We start from the raw sequence: 23216 nt of genomic DNA, 5'->3' as shown, positions 1-23216 counted from the left end.
ATGGACAATTTGGACACTGTCTTACCTGGCAGCACCAGGCACAAGGCAGAAAACCATCTTGGACAAGGGTGCCTATCCATTAAAGAGCCTGCACGTCCACAACCTCACAGTGCCCATCTAAAAACTCAGTTAGTTCAATCTTCATGCCTTTCTAGATTTGGGAGGAAAAGCAGAGAACCTGAAGAAACCCCAGAAAGCCATGAAGAGAAACAAACAGACTGCTGGGTCATTTTTGAGAATCCAAACTTGGATGTGATGGCACGTTATCCGTGACCCCCTAATGTCACCCCAAACACCCACATGGCAACTGTCAACACTAAAGTCCTAACATTACGGTGGTCATCGGGAAAACAAAAATGGCACAGGGGTAAAATGCAAAAAGTAACAAACATAAGATGTCTGAAAAATAAAACACAAAATGAAATATAATAATAAAAGTTAAAAATGACAGTCAGATCATGATGGGTGGAAGGTGATCACCAAAAGTGAAAAACTGACATCTCAGTACCAGATCTGTTGGTTCTTAAATTGAGGTGAGGGGGGTCCTCAGCCACAGCATTAAATGCCCCCCCCCCAATCTCCCACCCCTTTGGGTTTAATATACAAAAAACACAAAAGTTAGTGAAGAAATAAATTTATACTTGACGTAATATGACCTAGTGATGGCACTGGAGATGCGCAGTATGTTGCCTGTTTGTTATTTAGATTAAATTAGAAAAACTTTAATAATCCCAAGGGGACATAGAAATTCATACAGCAGTAGAAACGTGAAAAACAACTACTACCTGTCTATCTATCATGACTTTATATAGTGCCTTTCACATCTATCTATCTATCTATTATATAGTGCCTTTCACACCTATCTACCCTGCCTACTACACTAAACTTAATATCTATATCTATCCATGTGAAAAACAACTACTACCTGTCTGTCATGACTTTATATAGTGCCTTTCACATCTATCTATCTATCTATCTATTATATAGTGCCTTTCACACCTATCTATCCTGCCTACTACACTAAACTTAATATCTATATCTATCCATGTGAAAAACAACTACTACCTGTCTGTCATGACTTTATATAGTGCCTTTCATATCTATCTATTATATAGTGCCTTTCACACCTATCTATCCTGCCTACTACACTAAACTTAATATCTATATCTATCCATGTGAAAAACAACTACTACCTGTCTGTCATGACTTTATATAGTGCCTTTCATATCTATCTATTATATAGTGCCTTTCACACCTATCTATCCTGCCTACTACACTAAACTTAATATCTATATCTATCCATGTGAAAAACAACTACTACCTGTCTGTCATGACTTTATATAGTGCCTTTCATATCTATCTATTATATAGTGCCTTTCACATCTATCTATCCTGCCTACTACACTAAACTTAATATCTATCTTTTATATAGTGTCTTTCACAACAATCTATCTATCAATCAATCATATAGTGCCTTTCCTATCTATCTATATCTATCTATCATATAGTGCCTTTCACATCTATCTATCCTGCCTACTACACTAAACTTAATATCTATATCTATCTTTTATATAGTGCCTTTCACATCAGTCTATCTATCATATAGTGCCTTTCATATCTATCATATAGTGCCTTTCAAATCTATCCTGCCTACTACACTAAACTTAATATCTATATATCTATCTATCCATCTGTCTATAGTGTCTTTCCTATCTATCTATCATATAGTGCCTTTCACATCCATCTGTCGTGCCTACTAAACTAAATGTCTATCTATCTATCTATCTATCTATCTATCTATCTATCTATCTATCTATCTATCTATCTATCTATCTATCTATCTATCTATCTATCTATCTATCATGTAGTGTCTTTCCAATCTGTTATATAGCACCTTTCATATCTAACTATGTATCATATAGTACCTTTCATATCTACAGTATATCTAATATTGTGCCTTTCACATCTATCTATTATATAGTATCTCTCATATCTATCCATCTATCTATCATCTATCTATCATATAGTGTCTGGAAAGGCACTATATGATAGACAAATAGATATGACAATCTATTTATTATATAGCACCTTTCATTTCTTTGTCTTTCATATTTAACTACAAGGGGGTGCCACTGAGCCCCAAACCTCAGTCTAAACAGTCCTGGGTTAAACTAAAGGATTTTAATTTGCCACCACCACCCTTCTAGTGATTACACCCAATATCAATATAATTATGAGCCAAAAGAGATCATTTGCCCTCCTTCCTTCCTTCCTTCCTTCAGTTAAGTGTCACCCGCTGCCTCCTTTTCAAGCAGGCTGACCTGGAATGCTTCAGGTATTACAGCATTGCCTGTATGGAGTACTTATGTGGTCAAATGAAAACCAGGGCTGTCTTTCCTTTCTGGCGGCACCCAAAGACCCCGACACGGCTACGCTTCCGTACTCTTAAGTCCCGTGCAACCCTGTGAATGTCCTAACTGGGATCAACCGAGAGCAACACCGCCACCTTGTGTACGGGGAATGAACTGCTCCTGGTATCTAGCGTAACCCAGTCATCCATTATTCTTTTATCCCCACAGGGTTGAGCATCTTAAGAGGTCCCGGCTGGGTTATGCCTCCATCTATGTAGTCCTTCCATTACGGCCTTCCAGCTGGGCAAAGAGGCTCCCTCCATCCCTGATGGAATGCCCGTCCATCCTGCATGGCACTCACACTATCTAATATGAATCATGATTGCACTGGATAGTAGCTCTGTATTGTATCAGACCCTCAAAGGTCATGCGAAAAGACAAGATCCCCTCAGTATTAAATAAAAAAAAAAGTGTTGACTACCACAATCAAATCAGAGTTTCACCGGACTCTGTACATGTGATAACGGAGGACTGATAATACAAAACAGTTAACAATAAAAAACAAATAAGATGCACAGAACAGAAAGAAAGCAAAAACATAAATCACAAAATATACAAAGGGCAGTAAAATAGATGAACAATAAGAACAGACATTGAAGCAGGGGGTGAAACCCTGGCACTCCCATGGCACTCGCACCACACAGCATTAAAGCTCTTGGACTTGTAAAAATACCCCACAACATTTTTTCAGGCAAATTAAAGAATTCTTAGTTACGATGAGGACTTTTGCTCTCCTCCTTACATACTTTTGTCTGCAATTTTTGGTTCTGGTTCCCTAGTTGTTGGAAATTTGGGATTTAAATAGCAGGTGGGTGTTTGCCTGTACTGCAACCCGGCCGAGCAGCTTGATTTTTCTCCTGGCATTTACGAGAATTCCTTCTTTCGGCTTTTTCCTTTTGGCAGAACGCCGCCCAATTCGTGTCTTCTTCTGGATGTCCTCTTGGTGTGATTTTTATTTTTGGAGGTCTGCCTGTTGGATCCTGCAGTCCAGCTCTGTAAACCACCACCTAGTCTTGAACCCCCCCCCCCTTTAAGTGCTCCCTCATTAATGAGGATCTAACAGAACAGACAGCGTCTTCTGCACCTAAGTGGGTTGACCACCTGGCTGCCAAAGCCTCTCCAGCATGAGCGACTGATCAAACGACTCGCCTCCTCTTAAAACCTACAAGATGAAGGAGGTCAGGCTCAACAAAGCAATTAGCAGCTCCGGGTAATTGACTCACTTTGGGCTGCTGTGCTTAGGAGCCATTGTCTCATTCCAAGGTAATTGCCACGTGCTCAGCATGCTGGACCACAGCCAGGCTCCCAAGTGTTGTCATGATGTGCCACTGTCTCGTAAGTGCCCTCGGGTCCTCAGCTGCTTGCTGTAGAGATCTGAGCTCCTTGGCTGAATGTTCATTAAATTACAACAAAAAAAATGAAAGCAGAGGAATACAAAAGACTCGGCTAGACAGAAAATGGCTGACCAGAACGGGGAGCTGTTCTGTAGAGTCGGAGCTGCCGCATTCACCATGCCCGCTTCAGCCTGTTCTGTGATCTGAGTTTCATTCGGTTCCAGTCTAGAACCTCACAGATCCTTGATGTGACCCTTAACTCCTTAGAGACGGCACACTCATGGCATTTGATCCTACTGGTGACCTGTAATCAAGTCGAGAAAATTCCAGTCCAGCGGCTTTATTGTGCTACCAGCAGTACACCTTATTGCAGCATGCAGTGGCACGACATGACGTTCAACACAACGCATACACAAATACAGGAGAAGTGCAACACAAGTGAAGAACTTTACTATGAATAAATACATGAGTCGACAGTAATAAATCGAAATAAATCAGTATATATATATATATATATATACAGTGGTGTGAAAACTATTTGCCCCCTTCCTGATTTCTTATTCTTTTGCATGTTTGTCACACAAAATGTTTCTGATCATCAAACACATTTAACCATTAGTCAAATATAACACAAGTAAACACAAAATGCAGTTTTTAAATGATGGTTTTTATTATTTAGGGAGAAAAAAAATCCAAACCTACATGGCCCTGTGTGAAAAAGTAATTGCCCCCTTGTTAAAAAATAACCTAACTGTGGTGTATCACACCTGAGTTCAATTTCCGTAGCCACCCCCAGGCCTGATTACTGCCACACCTTTTTCAATCAAGAAATCACTTAAATAGGAGCTGCCTGACACAGAGAAGTAGACCAAAAGCACCTCAAAAGCCAGACATCATGCCAAGATCCAAAGAAATTCAGGAACAAATGAGAACAGAAGTAATTGAGATCTATCAGTCTGGTAAAGGTTTTAAAGCCATTTCTAAAGCTTTGGGACTCCAGCGAACCACAGTGAGAGCCATTATCCACAAATGGCAAAAACATGGAACAGTGGTGAACCTTCCCAGGAGTGGCCGGCCGACCAAAATTACCCCAAGAGCGCAGAGACGACTCATCCGAGAGGTCACAAAAGACCCCAGGACAACGTCTAAAGAACTGCAGGCCTCACTTGCCTCAATTCAGGTCAGTGTTCACGACTCCACCATAAGAAAGAGACTGGGCAAAAACGGCCTGCATGGCAGATGTCCAAGACGCAAACCACTGTTAAGCAAAAAGAACATTAGGGCTCGTCTCAATTTTGCTAAGAAACATCTCAATGATTGCCAAGACTTTTGGGAAAATACCTTGTGGACTGATGAGACAAAAGTTGAACTTTTTGGAAGGCAAATGTCCCGTTACATCTGGCGTAAAAGGAACACAGCATTTCAGAAAAAGAACATCATACCAACAGTAAAATATGGTGGTGGTAGTGTGATGGTCTGGGGTTGTTTTGCTGCTTCAGGACCTGGAAGGCTTGCTGTGATAGATGGAACCATGAATTCTACTGTCTACCAAAAAATCCTGAAGGAGAATGTCCGGCCATCTGTTCGTCAACTCAAGCTGAAGTGATCTTGGGTGCTGCAACAGGACAATGACCCAAAACACACCAGCAAATCCACCTCTGAATGGCTGAAGAAAAACAAAATGAAGACTTTGGAGTGGCCTAGTCAAAGTCCTGACCTGAATCCAATTGAGATGCTATGGCATGACCTTAAAAAGGCGGTTCATGCTAGAAAACCCTCAAATAAAGCTGAATTACAACAATTTTGCAAAGATGAGTGGGCCAAAATTCCTCCAGAGCGCTTTAAAAGACTCATTGCAAGTTATCGCAAACGCTTGATTGCAGTTATTGCTGCTAAGGGTGGCCCAACCAGTTATTAGGTTCAGGGGGCAATTACTTTTTCACACAGGGCCATGTAGGTTTGGATTTTTTTTTCTCCCTAAATAATAAAAACCACCATTTACAAACTGCATTTTGTGTTTACTTGTGTTATATTTGACTAATGGTTAAATGTGTTTGATGATCAGAAACATTTTGTGTGACAAACATGCAAAAGAATAAGAAATCAGGAAGGGGGCAAATAGTTTTTCACACCACTGTGTATATATATATATATATATATATATATATATATATATATATATATATATATATATATATATATATAACAAATCCAACGTCTGTATGTGCGTCTGTCTGCTTTTCACGAGAGGACTACTTAGCAGATTTTGATCAGGTTTTTTTCTATAATTTGCTTGAACACTCCGGTTGATTTTTGCGACTTCTCTCATCGCGCTAAGAATCACAGTTCGCTTCACACTAAACTGAGAGAGACGGGGCGGGGCCCTCCTCACTCACACTCCAGCTTCGGGGCGTGTACCTTACCTTCCGATTAGCAAGCGAACGAGAGAACTACTTAATGGATTTAGATCGTTTTTTTTTTTTCTAGAATTAACTTGAATATTCCGGTTGATTTTGCGACATCTCTCATCTCACTAAGAATCATAGTTCTCTTGCAGGAGCGATTTATTTGCGCGCAGCGGACCGAGGGGAGTGAAGTCCTCCTCAATCGCGCGCTAGCCTTGGGGCGTGTACCTTGTCGCTTGCTTAGCTAGCGAACGAGAGAACTACTTAATGGATTTAGATAGTTTTTTTAGTTTAATTTGCTTGAATATTCCGGTTGATTTTATGACTTACAGTAATCCCTCGCTACTTCGCGGTTCACTTTTCGCGGATTCACGACTTCGCGGGTTTTTAAATAAAAGTGATTGCCCGCCTATCGCAGAAGTTATGTTCCAGACCCATCAGCAACAGGAGAAAATCCGCGATATAGAAAGACCATATAAATAAACATTTTTATAGTTTAAGCCTTAAAATACCCATCCCGCATGCTTTAAACACATGTAAACTTATAAAACACACTTTGTTAACACATATGATATGTGGATGTCGGGCTAAGGATATGAGTAACATCTCACTATTATAAAACATTTTAACTTCACGCAAGACAAGACAGTGAGACAGGAAAATTGGTGATGTACAGGCTTTTAAATTATTGACACGCAGAGCGACAAGCAGCACAAAGCCAGCACAAAGTCCACTTCTCCTTAGCGTTCATTCAGCTCCCCACCACCTTGACAATGCGAAGTGGCAGGAGCGTACTGCGCTTCCGGGAAGGGGAGGGGGGGTTTGAGCAAAGGTGCGTTCAGCTCTCACACACACACACACACACACACACACACACACTCCTCCTTCCAAACGCGCAGAGCGACAAGCAGGCATTTTGGCAGAAGCAGCACAAAGTCAGTTCAGCTGCCCCCCTTCACAAAGCGAGTGCAGACACATTGACGTCTGATCGCTGCGTGCAGTGTGCAGTGTTGGTCTGCGGTGTTTAAGAATGTAGAAAGTGTTTAAGAGCATAGGAAGTGTTTATAAGAGTGTGGGAAAGGTTAACAAGAGAGTGAGAAAGGTTTATAAGAGTGTGGGAAGGGTTTATAAAGCCTTAAAATATGTATAAATAATAAAATAAATATAGGTCGCTACTTTGCAGATTTTCACCTATCGCGGGGGGCTCTGGAACGTAACCCCCGCGATAGGTGAGGGATTACTGTATTGCGCTGTGTACCATAGTTCGCTTACAGGAGCGATTTATTTGCGCGCATCCGAGACAGAGGATAAGGGGAGGGGAAAGCGTGACGTCAGGAGTAGGGAGCCGGACAGGGCCCTCCTCACTCACGCTTAGGCTTCGGGGCGGGTACCTTAACTTCTGTTTAGCTAGCGAACGAGAGAATGACTTAACGGGCTTACGTCGGGTTTTTTTTTTCTATAATTTACTTGAATATTCCGGTTGATTTTGCGACTTTTCTCATCGCGCTAAGAATCATAGTTCTCTTGCAGGACCGATTTATTTGCGCGCATCCGAGAGAGACGCAGCGAACCGATTGGAGGGGGGTGGAGTCCTCTTCACTCACGTGCTAGCCTCGGGGCGCATACTTTACCTCTTGCTTAGCCAGCGAACGAAAGAACTACTTAATGGAGTTAGATTGGTTTTTTTTTTCTATAATTTTCTTGAACATTCCGGTTGATTTTGCGACTTTTCTCATTGCACTAAGAATCATAGTTCGCTTGCAAGAGAAAATAATTCGCACTATTCCAAGACAGAGGCTGCGTGCCGAGGGGAGCGGGGCGGTCCTCCTCACTTACGCTTAGCTAGCGACGCCTGTTTGTTTATTGATTTTTATAGTTTGCAGGCGGAGCTGCGGAGGACGGCTAGTACATAATAAAAACAGCAGAAGTAACAAATGTAACAATTATACTGCATATAAATTAACTACTAAGACTATAACAACAACATTTATTTCTATAGCACGTTTTGAGAAGTCAAGCAAAATCCATCCATTATCCAACCCGCAGTATCCTAACTACACAGCCAACACAGGGCGCAAGGCAGGGAACAAACCCCGGGCAGGGTGCCAGTCCACCACAGGGCACACACACACACAGAGCACACACTAGGGACAAGCCAATGCACCTAACATGCACGTCTTTGGACTGTGGGAGGAAACCCACACAGACACCAGGAGAACATGCAAACTCCACACAGGGAGGACCTGGAAAGCGAACCGAGGTCTCTTAACCGCGAGGCAGCAGCGCTACCACTGCGCCACCATGCCGCCCGTCAAGCAAAATGACACCTTTTATTGGCTAACTAAAAAGATTACAATATTCAAGCTTTCCAAGCAACTCCGCCCCCATGCTTGCATATTATAATCTTTTTAGTTAGCCAATAAAAGGGGCCATTTTGCTTGACTTCTCACTCCATTCATAAAGGCTAACACGGTACAGCACCCTAGTACTAGAGTGCGTTTTCATACAAATGGTGTCTCTCAAAGTGCTTTACAAGATGAAGAAAGGACTAAGAAAAAACATTAAAATATAATTAGGCAATACTAATTAACAAAGAACAAAGTAAGGTCTGATGGCCAGAAGGACAGAAAACACAAACAGACTCTAGAGGGCTGGAGAAAGGGAAAGAAAAACCAAAATCTGCAGGGGTTCCGAGGCCACGAGACCACCCAGCACCCCACTGGACATTCTACCTGACATCAATGATCTCCATCAGTCCTCGTGGCTTTCAGACTTCATGTAGAAGAACTTGATAATGATGGTCATGTGGACCTCTGTCCTTCAATCCATCAATGGAGGAACATCACGGTGCTTTGATCAGGTGGTGGTGGCACAGATCACCAACCGCAGAAAACCAGAAAAAGAACATCAGAAGAAGTAGGGGTTAGTACAGATTTTGGAGCCACCATGAATGATGATGATAATTCAATTCATATACAGTACAGAGTATCAGGGTTACACTAAAATGAAGCTGTGAGAAAGCCATGTTAAACTAACGGGTTGTGAGCAGTTCTTTAAAGTGCTCCACCATATTAGCCTGGCGAGTTTCTACCAGTCAGCTATTCCAGATTTTGGGTGCAGAACAGCAGAAGGCCGCCTGCCTCACCACTTCTTTTAAGTTTACCCCTTGGCATTCTAAGCAGACCCTCATTTGAAGATCTAAGGTTACGATTTGGAGTGTAAGGTGAGAGGCCTTCTGAGATATAGGATGGAGCAGATTATTGAAGGCTTTATAAACCATAAGCAGGATTTTAAAGTCAATTCTAAATGACACCGGTAACCAGTGTAACGACGCTAAGACTGGCGTGATGTGCTCGGATTTTCTTTTCCTAGCTAAGATTCTGGTAGCTGCATTCTGCACTAGATTAGGGAGGGGGTCCGGGGGGGGGGGCAGCACAGAGTTTAGAGCCCAGAGGGGTAGAAGATCTTGAAGAACTTTCCAGAATTGATTCACCTGCTGCAGAATGGAGCAAAGCGACCATGGGAGGGGTGGGAGCGGACCACCAGAGCACTGTAGGCTTTGCGTGTCTTTGATGGAGGGCAGAGAAGTTCCACTGATCTATAAACTGTCATGGCTTAACCTACAGCTGTCCTCTTGACTGTCCTTTGTCATCCGTCTTCAGTGCTGAATGGCCTCACCCTCCATCAGTCCCATCCTTAACTTCTGTAATTTGATCAGAATTCTACATACTGTGTATTTTTTACCTTATTTTACCGTTTCCATACGTACAGATTCACTTTCTAATGTTTGTTTCAGATTTTGTGGTCACAGTGATGATCTCGCTGGAGGTCGTCGTAGAAATAGGCCGCTGATTACACTGTTCCTTTTTCCTCACTGGATAAAACAATTCTCAAGGAGAGCTAAAGGCACATCTGTCTTGGAAGGAAAAGGCCAGTGCAGAATCTTTGTAGATAAAGACATTTACTTGTAAGTTACAAACAAAGCACACAAAGGTGAAAGGCAAAGAGAGTCTGCCTTAAAGGCAACCCAAGTCAAACAAGTCCTAATGTGTACTCCAGCAGTCAAATACCAAGAACATAGCACATCAACCCAAGAAACTTTTACAAATGCAGTCTATGAACACCCGTGAGCCCCTGAAAGACACCCACTGATTTTCCTTTGTGATTTTATCCTTTACTAACTTTTACTGTGTTTTCTTGTGTCTGTTTTGGCATTTTTTTAGAATTTCTTTAGGGTTTTACTAAATTGGAAAACCTCATCCTAACTTTTAATTTAAGGTTGGCTGTCATCTCCTAGTTAGTGCAGTTATTTCACGTCTTACCGTGACCCTGTTGTTGGATTGTATGGAGATTTCTATGTGGTAATCAGCGCGTGTTCTGTAGTTTTCCAGCTTGATCCTGCCAGTCCCTCCTGTCCCACAGCTTTAGATACAGTGCATCCGGAAAGTATTCACAGCGCATCACTTTTTCCACATTTTGTTATGTTACGGCCTTATTCCAAAATGGATTCAATTCATTTTTTTTCCTCAGAATTCTACACACAGCACCCCATACTGACAACGTGAAAAATGTTTACTTGAGATTTCTGCAAATTTATTAAAAATAAAAAAATTGAGAAAGCACATGTACATAAGTATTCACAGCCTTTGCCATGAAGCTCCAAATTGAGCTCAGGTGCCTCCTGTTTCCCCTGATCATCCTTGAGATGTTTCTGCAGCTTCATTGGAGTCCACCTTGTGGTAAATTCAGTTGACTGGACCTGATTTGGAAAGGCACACACCTGTCTATAGAAGGTCCCACAGTTGACAGTTCATGTCAGAGCACAAACCAAGCATGAAGTCAAAGGAATTGTCTGTAGACCTCCGAGACAGGATTGTCTCGAGGCACAAATCTGGGGAAGGTTACAGAAACATTTCTGCTGCTTTGAAGGTCCCAATGAGCACAGTGGCCTCCATCATCCGTAAGTGGAAGAAATTCAAAACCACCAGGACTCTTCCTAGAGCTGGCCGGCCATCTAAACTGAGCGATTGGGGGAGAAGGGCCTTAATCAGGGAGGTGACCAAGAACCCAATGGTCACTCTGTCAGAGCTCCAGAGGTCCTCTGTGGAGAGAGGAGAACCTTCCAGAAGGACAACCATCTCTGCAGCAATCCACCAATCAGGCCTGTATGGTAGAGTGACCAGACAGAAGCCACTGCTTAGTAAAAGGCACATGGCAGCCCGCCTGGAGTTTGCCAAAAGGCACCTGAAGGACTCTCAGACCATCCCATCCATCCATTTTTCAACCTGCTGAATCCGAACACAGGGTCACGGGGGTGTGCTGGAGCCAATCCCAGCCAACACAGGGCACAAGGCAGGAAACAATCCTGGGCAGGGTGTCAACCCACCGCAGGACACACACAAACACACCAAGCACACACTAAGGCCAATTTAGAATCACCAATCCACCAAACCTGCATGTCTTTGGACTGTGGGAGGAAACCCACGCATTCACGGGGAGAACATGCAAACTCCACGCAGGGAGGACCCGGGAAGCGAACCCAGGTCCCCAGGTCTCCCAACTGCGAGGCAGCAGCGCTACCCACTGCGCCACCGTGCCTCCTGCTCTCAGACCATGAGAAAGAAAATTCTCTGGTCTGATGAGACAGAGATTGAACTCTTTGGTGTGAATGCCAGGTGTCACGTTTGGAGGAAACCAGGCACCACTCATCACCAGGCCAATACCATCCTTACAGTGAAGCATGGTGGTGGCAGCATCATGCTGTGGGGATGTTTTTCAGCGGCAGGGACTGGGAGACTAGTCAGGATAAAGGAAAAGATGACTGCAGCAATGTACAGAGACATCCTGGATGAAAACCTGCTCCAGAGCGCTCTTGACCTCAGACTGGGGCGACGGTTCATCTTTCAGCAGGACAACGACCCTAAGCACACAGCCAAGATATCAAAGGAGTGGCTTCAGGACAACTCTGTGAATGTCCTTGAGTGGCCCAGCCGGAGCCCAGACTTGAATCTGATTGAACATCTCTGGAGAGATCTTAAAATGGCTGTGCACCGACGCTTCCCATCCAACCTGATGGAGCTTGAGAGGTGCTGCAAAGAGGAATGGGCGACACTGGCCAAGGATAGGTGTGCCAAGCTTGTGGCATCATATTCAACAAGACTTGAGGCTGGAATTGCTGCCAAAGGGGCATCGACAAAGTATTGAGCAAAGGCTGTGATTACTTCTGTACATGGGATTTCTCAGTTTTTTTATTTTTAATAAATTTGCAAAAACCTCAAGTAAACTTTTTTCACGTTGTCATTATGGGGTGTTGTGTGTAGAATTCTGAGGAAAAAAATGAATTGAATCCATTTTGGAATAAGGCAGGAACATAACAAAATGTGGAAAAAGTGATGTGCTGTGAATACTTTCTGGATGCACTGTAGATAGATAGATAGATAATGAAAGGCACTATATAATAGATAGAAAGATACTTCATTAATCTCAAGGGGAAATTCCCATACTCCAGCAGCAGCATACTGATTATAACAATATTAAATTAAAGAGTGATAACAATGCAGGTATAACACTCAATAACTTTGTATAATGTTACCGTTTACCCCCCGGGTGGAATTGAAGAGTCACATAGTGTGGTGGAGGAACGATCTCCTCAGTCTGTCAGTGGAACAGGACGGTGACAGCAGTCTGTGGCTGAAGCTGCTCTTCTGTCTGGAGATGATCCTGGTCAGTGGATTCTCCATAACTGATAGGAGCCTTTTTTTTTTTCCAGTGTAATCCTGACAGTGCCTACTCTCCTGTAGCTTCACTTTTCCAGTCTGATCTTGTTGGTCTTCATTGTTATGTGGTTTTCCTCTCCCATTCTCCCTACTGTACTGCGTGTTTCGCCAGGTTCTGCGCCACGCTTTTGCACTGCAGCATTATCTCCCAGCCTGATCCACCTGTAGCTTCACTTTCTTAGTGACCTTTACATTCCCCTGTTTGATCCTGAAATTCCTTGTTGTCCTGCACTCTTACTGACTCTCCATGCCCGTATTTTCCCACAGTCTGATCCAGCCTGGTTCTCCTCTCCTCCACAGCTTCCTTACCAGTTGGATGCTGACAGACTCTGCTGTCTTTGCGCTACGGTATATCTTTTTAATTCCGATGTTCTCCTGCAGCTTCACATTCCCAGTCCGGTTCACCTCTGTTATAATGCAGCTATACAGCTCAACCAAATTATTGTACAACTTTACTGTAGTTGTCAAATCCTGATACCAGCCACTTTAATACAAATTCACATTCTTTGCCTGATCCTGCAATTCCTTCTTCTCCTGCAGTGTTACTTTTCCAGTCTGATTCTCCATATCCGTTTTTTCTCTTCCCAGCCTGGTCCTGCCAGGCTCTACTATCCTAGTACCGTATCTTTTTTTTCTTTTTTAAATTCTGGTAGATCCCTACACAGCTCAATCGCACTTCTCTCTTAGCTTAATTGCCAAAGCCTGACACAGACCCACTATTTGATCCTGGCAGTACCTGTTGTCCTGTAGCTTTTCTTTCCCAGTTTGATTCTGCCAGCTGCTGGTGTTCTGCAGTTTTCCTTACCAGTTCCCCACTGTAATGTAGGACTACTTTCCCAGACTTTGCTATCCTCCATTGCTTCTTTCCCAGTCTGATCCTGTCGGCCTACACCCTGCTTTGTTAGCGCTGGGCTCTGTAGTTTTACTTTTCCCCCTCACTAAATGTCTAACGTTCCTCCCTGACCCCTGTTAGACTCCACCGGCTGGTAGTTTCACCCGCTCCGCCTGATCCCAATTTGAGGCCCAAGTTGTTCTGACTGAGGATCTGCGAGACAATCTCATGAAGGATGTCCCGTCTTGCGTGTTTGCCGTGTCCCAACTCAAATGTAACCCTTTAATTTTCAGATGAACATAAAGAGCCCTGCCAGAATGGAGGAATGGGGTCTCCTCATCCTAATTGTCACGGAAGCCACGTCAGAAAGTTTCATGTCAATATTTGATCTTTCAGTTCCTAATTGGGCTGCCGAGCTCCAGCAGCTCCTTAATGATGTGAGAAGATCAAGCTCTGGCTCTGCAGTGATGGCCTGAGGAAGCTGCAAGGCGTCTCTTCTGATCAAGCCAAATCAAAAAAAAAAAAAAACACAATCGACCAATCAGATGACGCACCTCAGAGTTTTTCTCATCAAAAATGGGTCTTGGTCCAACGCTGGTCTAATTAGTCCGTCTGTTTCACACTGGTAGGCCTCCAATTTCCTTTTCTCCACTTAGATCCATCCTGACCGAGTTTAGTTAATCCCTCCATCCATCCATCCATTATCCAACCCGCTATATCCTAACTACAGGGTCACAGGGGTCTGCTGGAGCCAATTGGAGCCAATCCCAGCCAACACAGGGCACAGGGCAGGAACAAATCCCAGGCAGGGTGCCAGCCCACCAGAGATATTATATTATCCATCCATCCATCCATCCATCCATTATCCAACCCGCTGAATCCGAACACAGGGTCACGGGGGGTCTGCTGGAGCCAATCCAAGCCAACACAGGGCGCAAGGCAGGAAACAAACCCCGGGCAGGGTGCCAGCCCACCGCAGAGTTTAGTTAATCTTCATTTTAAAAAGTATTCATTACGTTCTTTGTTTTAGTTTGTAACTAAGAATATAAGAAATCTGACAAACGAAAAGGAGACCATTCAGTCTATCAAACTCGTTAGTTTAGCTGAGCTGTCCCAATGTCCAGGTTTCTGCTTCAGCTCCACGTCTCGGAAGTTTATTGCAGATTCCCACAACTCTGTGCAGAAAGGAGTGCATCCGAAATGCACTTCCCCTTCATTTCCGATGGTGTCCTCAAGTATGTGATTCACTTTTAAGTTGAGAGAGTTCTGGTAGATCTGCTTCATCGATGCCTTTACGCTTCTGCAGTTGTGTCATGGAAGGCCCTCCTGATGATTGGCATCCGCCCAGCCTGGCCCCAAACGTAGCCAGCCGTTAAAACTCAAACAGGAGCCGTTTAGATGGGCAATTCGATCATCATCATCATCATATCTTATCACTCCACTGCTATATTCATGTAAGAACGGCGTTATTAGCATGCATAAGATCTTCATCGGGCAATCTGATGAATAGCAGAGTGCTGGGCGATGGCACTTGTCATGATAAACTGACACAATTAATTGATTAAGGACCGAAAAACATCCTGCGTGATCAGTGGGGTTCAGTCAGCAGCGGTTTGTGTGCCAAGCCTGCTTTTTACAGCCCCAAAACCCTAAATCTGACCGGAATGCTTCTGGCCATTTCAGTTAGGTGTCTGTTGTATTTAATAATCATTGCTACGTTTTATTTATTTTTATTCATTTTTTTCCATATTGTTTACCTATTTTGGGTCCTCCCTGCTCGAGTTTGCATGTTCTCCCCGTGTCTGCGTGGGTTTCCTCCGGGCGCTCCGGTTTCCTCCCACAGTCCAAAGACATGCAGGTTAGGTGGATTGGCGATTCTAAATTGGCCCTAGTGTGTGCTTGGTGTGTTTGTGTGTGTCCTGCGGTGGGTTGGCACCCTGCCCGGGATTGGTTCCTGCCTTGTGCCCTGTATTGGCTGGGATTGGCTCCGGCAGACCCCCGTGACCCTGTGTTCGGATTCAGCGGGTTGGAAAATGGATGGATGGATGGTTGGTTTACCTATTTTTACTTTTTTTTTTTTGAGATTTCAACCATTTTGGTTGCCATCCAGTAGTCTCAGTCTTCTTGTTAATGTTGACCAAACACACGTGTCACCATCACACTCAAGTTACTGACGTGCAGTTTGTGGGCTCCAAACTTTTAGATGATTTAAAACAATCCATGAGAGATGAGCGCATCAAATTTAGTGAGGGAGGGGATTTTTCAGTTACGGCAGGACCAGCTCACCACACTTTCTGACCAACGGCTTTTGGTTCACAGCCCAGCTGGTCCTCTCAACTGCTCTTTTGCTAAACCCGTCAGCTCATTGCCTCCCAGGCCTTCCTGACATCTTTGGAGCCTTTGGAAATCATCTGGCTGGGAAAACAGGGCCTGTGAAAGAAGACATAAAAATAAAAACAATACAGAAATAAATAAATTAATGTGAGACATGCCCGGATGCCATCACACCAAGGCCACATCTTCATAAAACACGCGTTTATTTTTCTCAACACAACACTGTCCCGCACAGCACACAGTGCTCCCAGCACCAATCACCCCTAATACGGGCCTCTCTCTCACTGTCCGTGGGCCGCCTTTCCTCTCTCCACGGGAGCTTCGTCCTGCTCCCACTCCCGACTGCTGCTCCCTGATCGTAGGGAGGCGGCCCCTTTTATTCTCACCCGGATGTGCTCCAGGTGCTTGACGGTGTTTTTCCTGAAGCATTTCCTGGTGTGGCGGAAGTGCTGCCCTTGCACCCGGAAACATTCCGGTCATCCCTGGAAGGCTCTTCTTCCATCTTCCCGGGTGTGGCGTAAGTGAATGCCTCCCGGGCTCTCTGAGGCTCGGGGCGTCCCCTGATGGTGGCCACAGGCCCCAACGGGCTTCAGCCTCCTTGCTCCTCTCCTGTGATCCTCTCCTGATCCAGGGTGGTTGCCCCCTTGTGGCCCGGAGGACGAATACGTCACCTCCCAGTCCTTCCAGGTGTCTCGGCTGAGTCTGTCCCCCAGCCTCCTGTGACAATAAGAAAGGTGTATTTACTTCTAATTAAATATATTGTGTGTATACAGTGTATATATATATATATATATATATATATATAATTGTAAAAAAGTATATACGCAGTATATCATTATAGAGAGATTTAATAAGATATACATTTAGAAAGATGAAAGCATCTTACTAAAATATGTTGCTAAAATAATAAATTAAAGATTTATTTAAAAGACATTTTTAGTTAATATAATTAAATACATTGTATATATGCAGTTTATATATAATTACAAACACATTTTTAATTCAGATGCAACATTTATATATACACTCGCCAACCCCCAGCCTGCGCTACGTGCCAGCCACTTCACATCTCTGCCACTCGCGTACGTGGATTTCACTTTCACCAAATAACAAATCTTTTAATTCTCGCAGATACGCCTCTTCATTGGGAAGAAACACTACTTATCCCTGATGGCAACACAAATTAGATGATCCACAAGTCTCCAACTTAAAGTTTAAATTTGAACAATATATTCAATCTCTTTTTGCTGTTCTGTTGTTTCACTCAGTAATAATTTCCCTTTGTTTACACTAATGCGATCTTTACTCTCATTCTTTTGAGACTTTCGAATTTTCGTACTTCCATTATCTCTAACCTGAGTATCGCGCAAACGTTTTTGAATTCTTTACGATGTTCTACTTTGTCATCTACTCTTCATCTTTTATTTCCGGTCCCGGGCCTGGTTAAATCTCTTGCCTTGCTGTACGTGAAAGAATCTCTCAGAAAAAGTCACGTCTTATCTCCTTCCAAGATTTTTTTATTATAATTGATATATATACTGTGTGTGTATATATGTCCATCCATCCATTTCCCAACCCGCTGAATCCGAACACAGGGTCATGGGGGTCTGCTGGAGCCAATCCCAGCCAACACAGGGCACAAGGCAGGGACCAATCCCGGGCAGGGTGCCAACCCACTGCAGGACACACACAAGCACACCCACACACCAAGCACACACTAGGGCCAATTTAGAATCGCCAATCCACCTAACCTGCATGTCTTTGGACTGTGGGAGGAAACCAGAGCGCCCGGAGGAAACCCACGCAGACATGGGCAGAACATGCAAACTCCACGCAGGGAGGACCCGGGAAGCGAACCCAGGTCCCCAGATCTCCCAACTGCGAGGCAGCAGCGCTACCCACTGCGCCACCATGCCGCCCCGTATATATATATATATATATATATATATATATATATATATATATATATATATATATATATATATATATAAAAATAAATATAATTGTTAAGATAAAAACAGATTTTACTACGATATAGTATAATTATAATAATAATAGAAAAATAAATTATAGTTATAATATATTGTATATATATACTGTATATAATACAGTATATACATAAATATATTTTATATTAATAATTGTAAAATATATTAAAGTAAAGTAAGCTAATGTCTAATTACAGAGATATGCTACAATTATGTACATGTACTATATATAATTTCAAAGATAAAAACATACATATATATTTGTATATACACATATATATACACACACACATATATATATATATATATATATATATATATATATATATATATATCCATCCATTATCCAACCTGCTATATCCTGGCTGGCTGCTCAAACATGGGAGAAAGCAGTTAAAGAGGGACACTGCCTCCCCCAGAATGCTAGAGGAGATGCCCCTGCAGCACAGCGGCACCCCAGATTCCTGCAGGGCACCATGGGAGTTGGAGTTGGGCTTCACAGCCCTGCTGGGTGTCATGGGTGCCACCAGGACACGCTGCAGGGAGGCTCAAGAGTTTATATTTCCTGTATAGCCCGGAAGCACTCCTGAGTCACGGGGACAGAAGTATGTCCGAGTCTCCATCTGACCCAGAGGTGCATACAAGTCATGTGGCTAGAAGGACAGAAGCACTTCCAGGTCAAAGTTGGGAGGGAGCAGGACACAGGGAGGAGTGGAGGAGAGATTTGTGTATAGTTGTTATTATTTTTGCTTGTGTCTGGTGGCAGAAGTGCTTTTGGGCACTGCATCGAGAAGAAAAAACATTAAAGATCTTCTTGGTGATTTTACCCTGTGTGCAGTGTGTCTGTCTGTTGGGTTGAATGTGGCAACAGCGACCTCTAGCGTCTTACAATGTATACACACATATACAGTATATCTTCAGACATCAGAAAGGTTTGGGGCAGCCACCCGTATATTGTTTTCCCAGCTGCAAAAGTTACATTCTTGAAGCACGATGTGCATAGAACAGAGTCCAAAACAGAACTGAATATTTGCAGGTAACATGGCGGTTTTAAGGGCTGGGGAAGGAAACAATGTCATCTAGCCGGGAACCGGAAGTGGCATCATCAGAGGCGTTGGAACCTGGTGAGATTTCCCGGGAATGGTCTGCAAGAAAATGAGAGAGACAGTCCGCAAACTCTGCCACCCCCTTGTCTGGTGTAGTATTACAGTTCCCCAGGCCCTTTAGCTGTCTCTTAAACGCACGTGTGTGACAGTATATATATATATATATATATATATATATATATATACATACACAATTGTAAGGGAAACACACAAGATCCTCAAAGGGTCTGGGGCACCCAAAGGCAAACTCCATATATTGAAATGTGCACAAAAGGTGCAAAAGAAAACATGTGGTACAGCGCTATTTCATAGACGGTCTCTGTGTGGAAAATCGTGTCTGTCCCAAGATGGGCGGTATCTTTGGCTTTGATGGTTTCTCGGAGGAAAAGGTGGGTATAGTTGGTCAGTACCCAGAAGTGACGTCATGGATGTTGGCCCGTCAATCTTTCTTTCTACAGAGGGTAGAGAAGAAGAGATGCCATTATAGCACACTGCCCCCAGGTGTCCCAGGTTAATATTGTCATCAACTTGTAAGCTGTTCCCCAAGCACACGCATGTGACAATAATATATATATATATATATATATATATATATATATATATATATATATATATATATATATATATATATAATGTGTGTGTGTGTCTGTGTGTATAAAATATAATAAAAGCAGCATTTTCTTGCATTTTTGTATTACAGTTAAGCAAATCTTCGTTTTTATAAAGATTCCATGTTGCCTTTTATTAACAAGCCAGAGGTTTACGGTTATCCTCTTCCTTTTAGGGCATCTTTGTATCTTTGTAATTATATATTTATATATGTATTTAATTATAAATAAATATATCTTTATAATAATAATTTTTTATTTATTATTATTTCACTACCGTGAACACAGAAGTGCCACCGTCAAACTTTAGGCGCACAATTGTCTCAATAGCTCTTTGTCTTCTGTAGCATTAACAGGACCCTTGACTGAAGCCAGACTCCACCGAACTTTACAGCAGCCACTAGGCAGTCTGGAAGGCAGCACTATCCTGGCATCCTCCAAACCCAGATTCACCCCTCAGACCGCCGGATAGTGAAGTGTGATCCGTCACTCCACGTTTCCACTGCTCTGGTGTGCCATACGTCACTCAAGCTGATGCCTGGCATTTCACGTAGTGCTCTTGGGTTTGTGTTCAGCTGCTCGGTGATGGAAACCCATTTCATGAAGCTCCTGACCTTCAGTTCTTGTGCTACTGTTGCTTCCTGAGGCAGTTTAGAACTCTGTTGTGAGTGATGCCACACAGGATAGGCCATTTTTATATGCGCTTCAGCACTCGACGGCCCTGCTGTGTGAGTTTCCTCGGTCAACAGCATCATGACTAAGCAGATGTTGGTCCTCAACATTTCCACTTCTCAGAAATAACAGTAACAGTTGACAGGGTCAGATGTGTAAAGGCAGAAATGTCACATACAGACTTGTATGGTAAGGAAGTATCCTATAAAATAAAGACAGGATCATTGCGGATGACGAGGGCCGATGAACCTAAACCTTATACCAAGCACTGGACCTAACTGTCCACAGTCTTGTCTTAGATGTGGTGGACATTCATTCCTGCCCATCTGGTAGAATTTTCTATCCAGTGTCACCCTCCAATGGCAGTATGAAAGGAATGGAAGGAGGCCAAAGACGGTACACCTGGGACCTCTGAGAGTTAAGAGGACTGACTGCATGTGCGAAACTTCTAAAAGGGTTGAGGAGTGTGAGGTCAGTCACCATCAGGCCTGCTGCTAACCCCTGTCTTTTCTCTTTTTCCAGAGCATGTTTGACAACAAGCCGTCCGTTCCGGAGTACAAAGTGGCAGCCGTGCAGAAATCTCGCTTCATCTTGCTTCATTACAGCATCTGCAAGGCGCTCTGGGATTGGCTGATCCTCCTGGCCACGTTTTATGTGGCCGTAACGGTGCCCTACAACGTCTGCTTCACCGCCTATGATGACTGCGAGTCTGCTTCTCGGAGCACCATTGTCAGCGACATCGCTGTGGAGATGCTCTTCATCCTGGGTCAGTATGCTTGGGTGAGCTGGTAGGATGCCAGTCAAGTAATGGCAGTCTTGGGAGATGACACCCTTCGACAATAATCTCTTCTGTTTACCTCCGGGAAGGCTAAGTCATGGAAGAATCTCTGTCCCTAGAAAATAATCTTTTTTATTTCTGTCCTTCAGATATTGCACTGAACTTTCGCACCACTTATGTGAGCCAGTCAGGCCAGGTGGTCTATGAGCCGCGGTCCATCTGCATCCACTACGCCGCCACCTGGTTCTTTGTGGACCTGATTGCTGCTCTGCCCTTTGACCTACTGTATGCATTCAACATCACGGTGGTGGGTGCCCTTCGTCACAATCCTCTTGTTTCTGTGGCCACCCTGACCCTCCATGTCCCTGCTTGACCAGCCCTTCTCTTCCTTTTTTCTGTACACAGACCTCACTAGTGCATTTACTGAAGACGGTGCGGCTCTTGCGCCTGCTGCGCCTCCTCCAGAAGCTGGACCGTTACTCTCAGTATAGTGCCATGGTGCTCACATTGCTCATGTCCATGTTTGCCCTGCTGGCCCACTGGATGGCCTGTATCTGGTACGTGATTGGTCGAAAGGAAATGGAGAACAACGATCCAGTGACTTGGGATATCGGTAGGTAACAAATTCATTCATTGTATAGTGATTGACTTGATGGCCCATGAAGTGACCACAACATCTGATGATTTTTTTGTATGTTAGCTGGACACTGGACACTCCATGTCTGGCGGCTTCATATTGGCCGGACATCTCTTCCTATAACCTGACCTGTGCTAATCAGGCCACAAACAATTCATTCTTGTGTGTAATTTTGCTAAGTGTTTCGCTACGGTGTCTACCATGATCGGTGGCTTCAACATCAGCCAGGGGGTCTCCTGAAGAATATGAAAAACTGGGATGTACTCACATCTTATAGGCCGGCCCTGCAGGAGTGCCAACCCAAAGGTTCGAACACAGTGTGACCATTTAGGGGGGTGCTCATGAGACCACTGCCCTCAAAAGTACAGTCATATGAAAAAGTTTGGGAACCCCTCTTAATTCTTTGGATTTTTGTTTCTCATTGGCTGAGCTTTCAAAGTAGCAACTTCCTTTTAATATCTGACATGCCTTATGGAAACAGTAGGATTTCAGCAGTGACATTAAGTTTCACTGCTCTCCATTTGGACCCTCAAGTGAGCACAATGCCACAGAGGAGCCCGCCATCCTGTGACTCATGCCCACGTTACTCAGTCAGCCACATAAAGCACACGCTGTGCGTTAGACAAAGACGCCACTCGCTGACACCTCCTTGTCTATTTTGGTGCTTTCTTAGCCTGTTGTGCGTAATGCTGCAGTATATGATATATCAAATGTATCAAATGACTCCATCACGCAGGCAGATCTGTGGGCTGACTGGAGTCCTGAAACAAACTTTCATTTCCGTACTCGTTTGTGGATGATGGACAGGCTGAAGTAAACATCCAAGAGGACAGAGGAGTAATTGAGCTGGGAAATGAAGGCCTGTCTGGTAGTCTGGTGGGGGGGTTTGGGTTGAAACAATGGATGGAATTTGACATTTAGGCAGACACACCATAAAAAAATACACTCAAACCCGTCCTGCTGTACATTTACATTAAATTCAATTCAGTCTAATTATTATAATGCTCTTCACTGACTACAGGCACAGAGTTCTGTGACAAGTTCTGAAGTATAAATTTAACCGATTACCGAATACGGAATTAGAACATTCTGGATGAGAACAGTCAAAGTCAAAGTGAACTTTATTGTCATCTCAACCATATACAAGTATACAGATAGACGAAATTGCAAAGCTCAGGGTCCACAGTGTAACAACATGAAGTGCAAATAAAAAATTAAAATAGAATTAAAATTAAAAATTAAGATTTACAATTAAAATTAAAACACAAACAAGACGACAAAAAAGAGGCAGCAATATTGACGTGTAGTAAGAAATATGAACATTGATACAATGTA

The 23216-nt window shown here is 43.4% G+C and overlaps 1 protein-coding gene across 1 annotated transcript in view; it reads left to right on the top strand.

The window, feature by feature from the left end:
* The window catches only part of kcnh4a (potassium voltage-gated channel, subfamily H (eag-related), member 4a), a 165908-nt gene that overhangs the window by 86919 nt on the left and 55773 nt on the right, over positions 1-23216 (top strand). Inside the window, exons 5-7 of the mRNA XM_051918830.1 lie at positions 20989-21232; positions 21394-21551; positions 21650-21857. Of these exons, the coding sequence (XP_051774790.1) occupies positions 20989-21232; positions 21394-21551; positions 21650-21857 (610 nt within the window). The remainder of the gene's footprint in view (positions 1-20988; positions 21233-21393; positions 21552-21649; positions 21858-23216) is intronic.

The sequence above is a fragment of the Erpetoichthys calabaricus genome, chromosome 14 (assembly GCF_900747795.2).
Source record: "Erpetoichthys calabaricus chromosome 14, fErpCal1.3, whole genome shotgun sequence".
NCBI classification, from domain to species: domain Eukaryota; kingdom Metazoa; phylum Chordata; class Cladistia; order Polypteriformes; family Polypteridae; genus Erpetoichthys; species Erpetoichthys calabaricus.
Note: the sequence above shows the minus strand (reverse complement) of the source record. Positions and strands in the feature narration are given on the sequence as shown.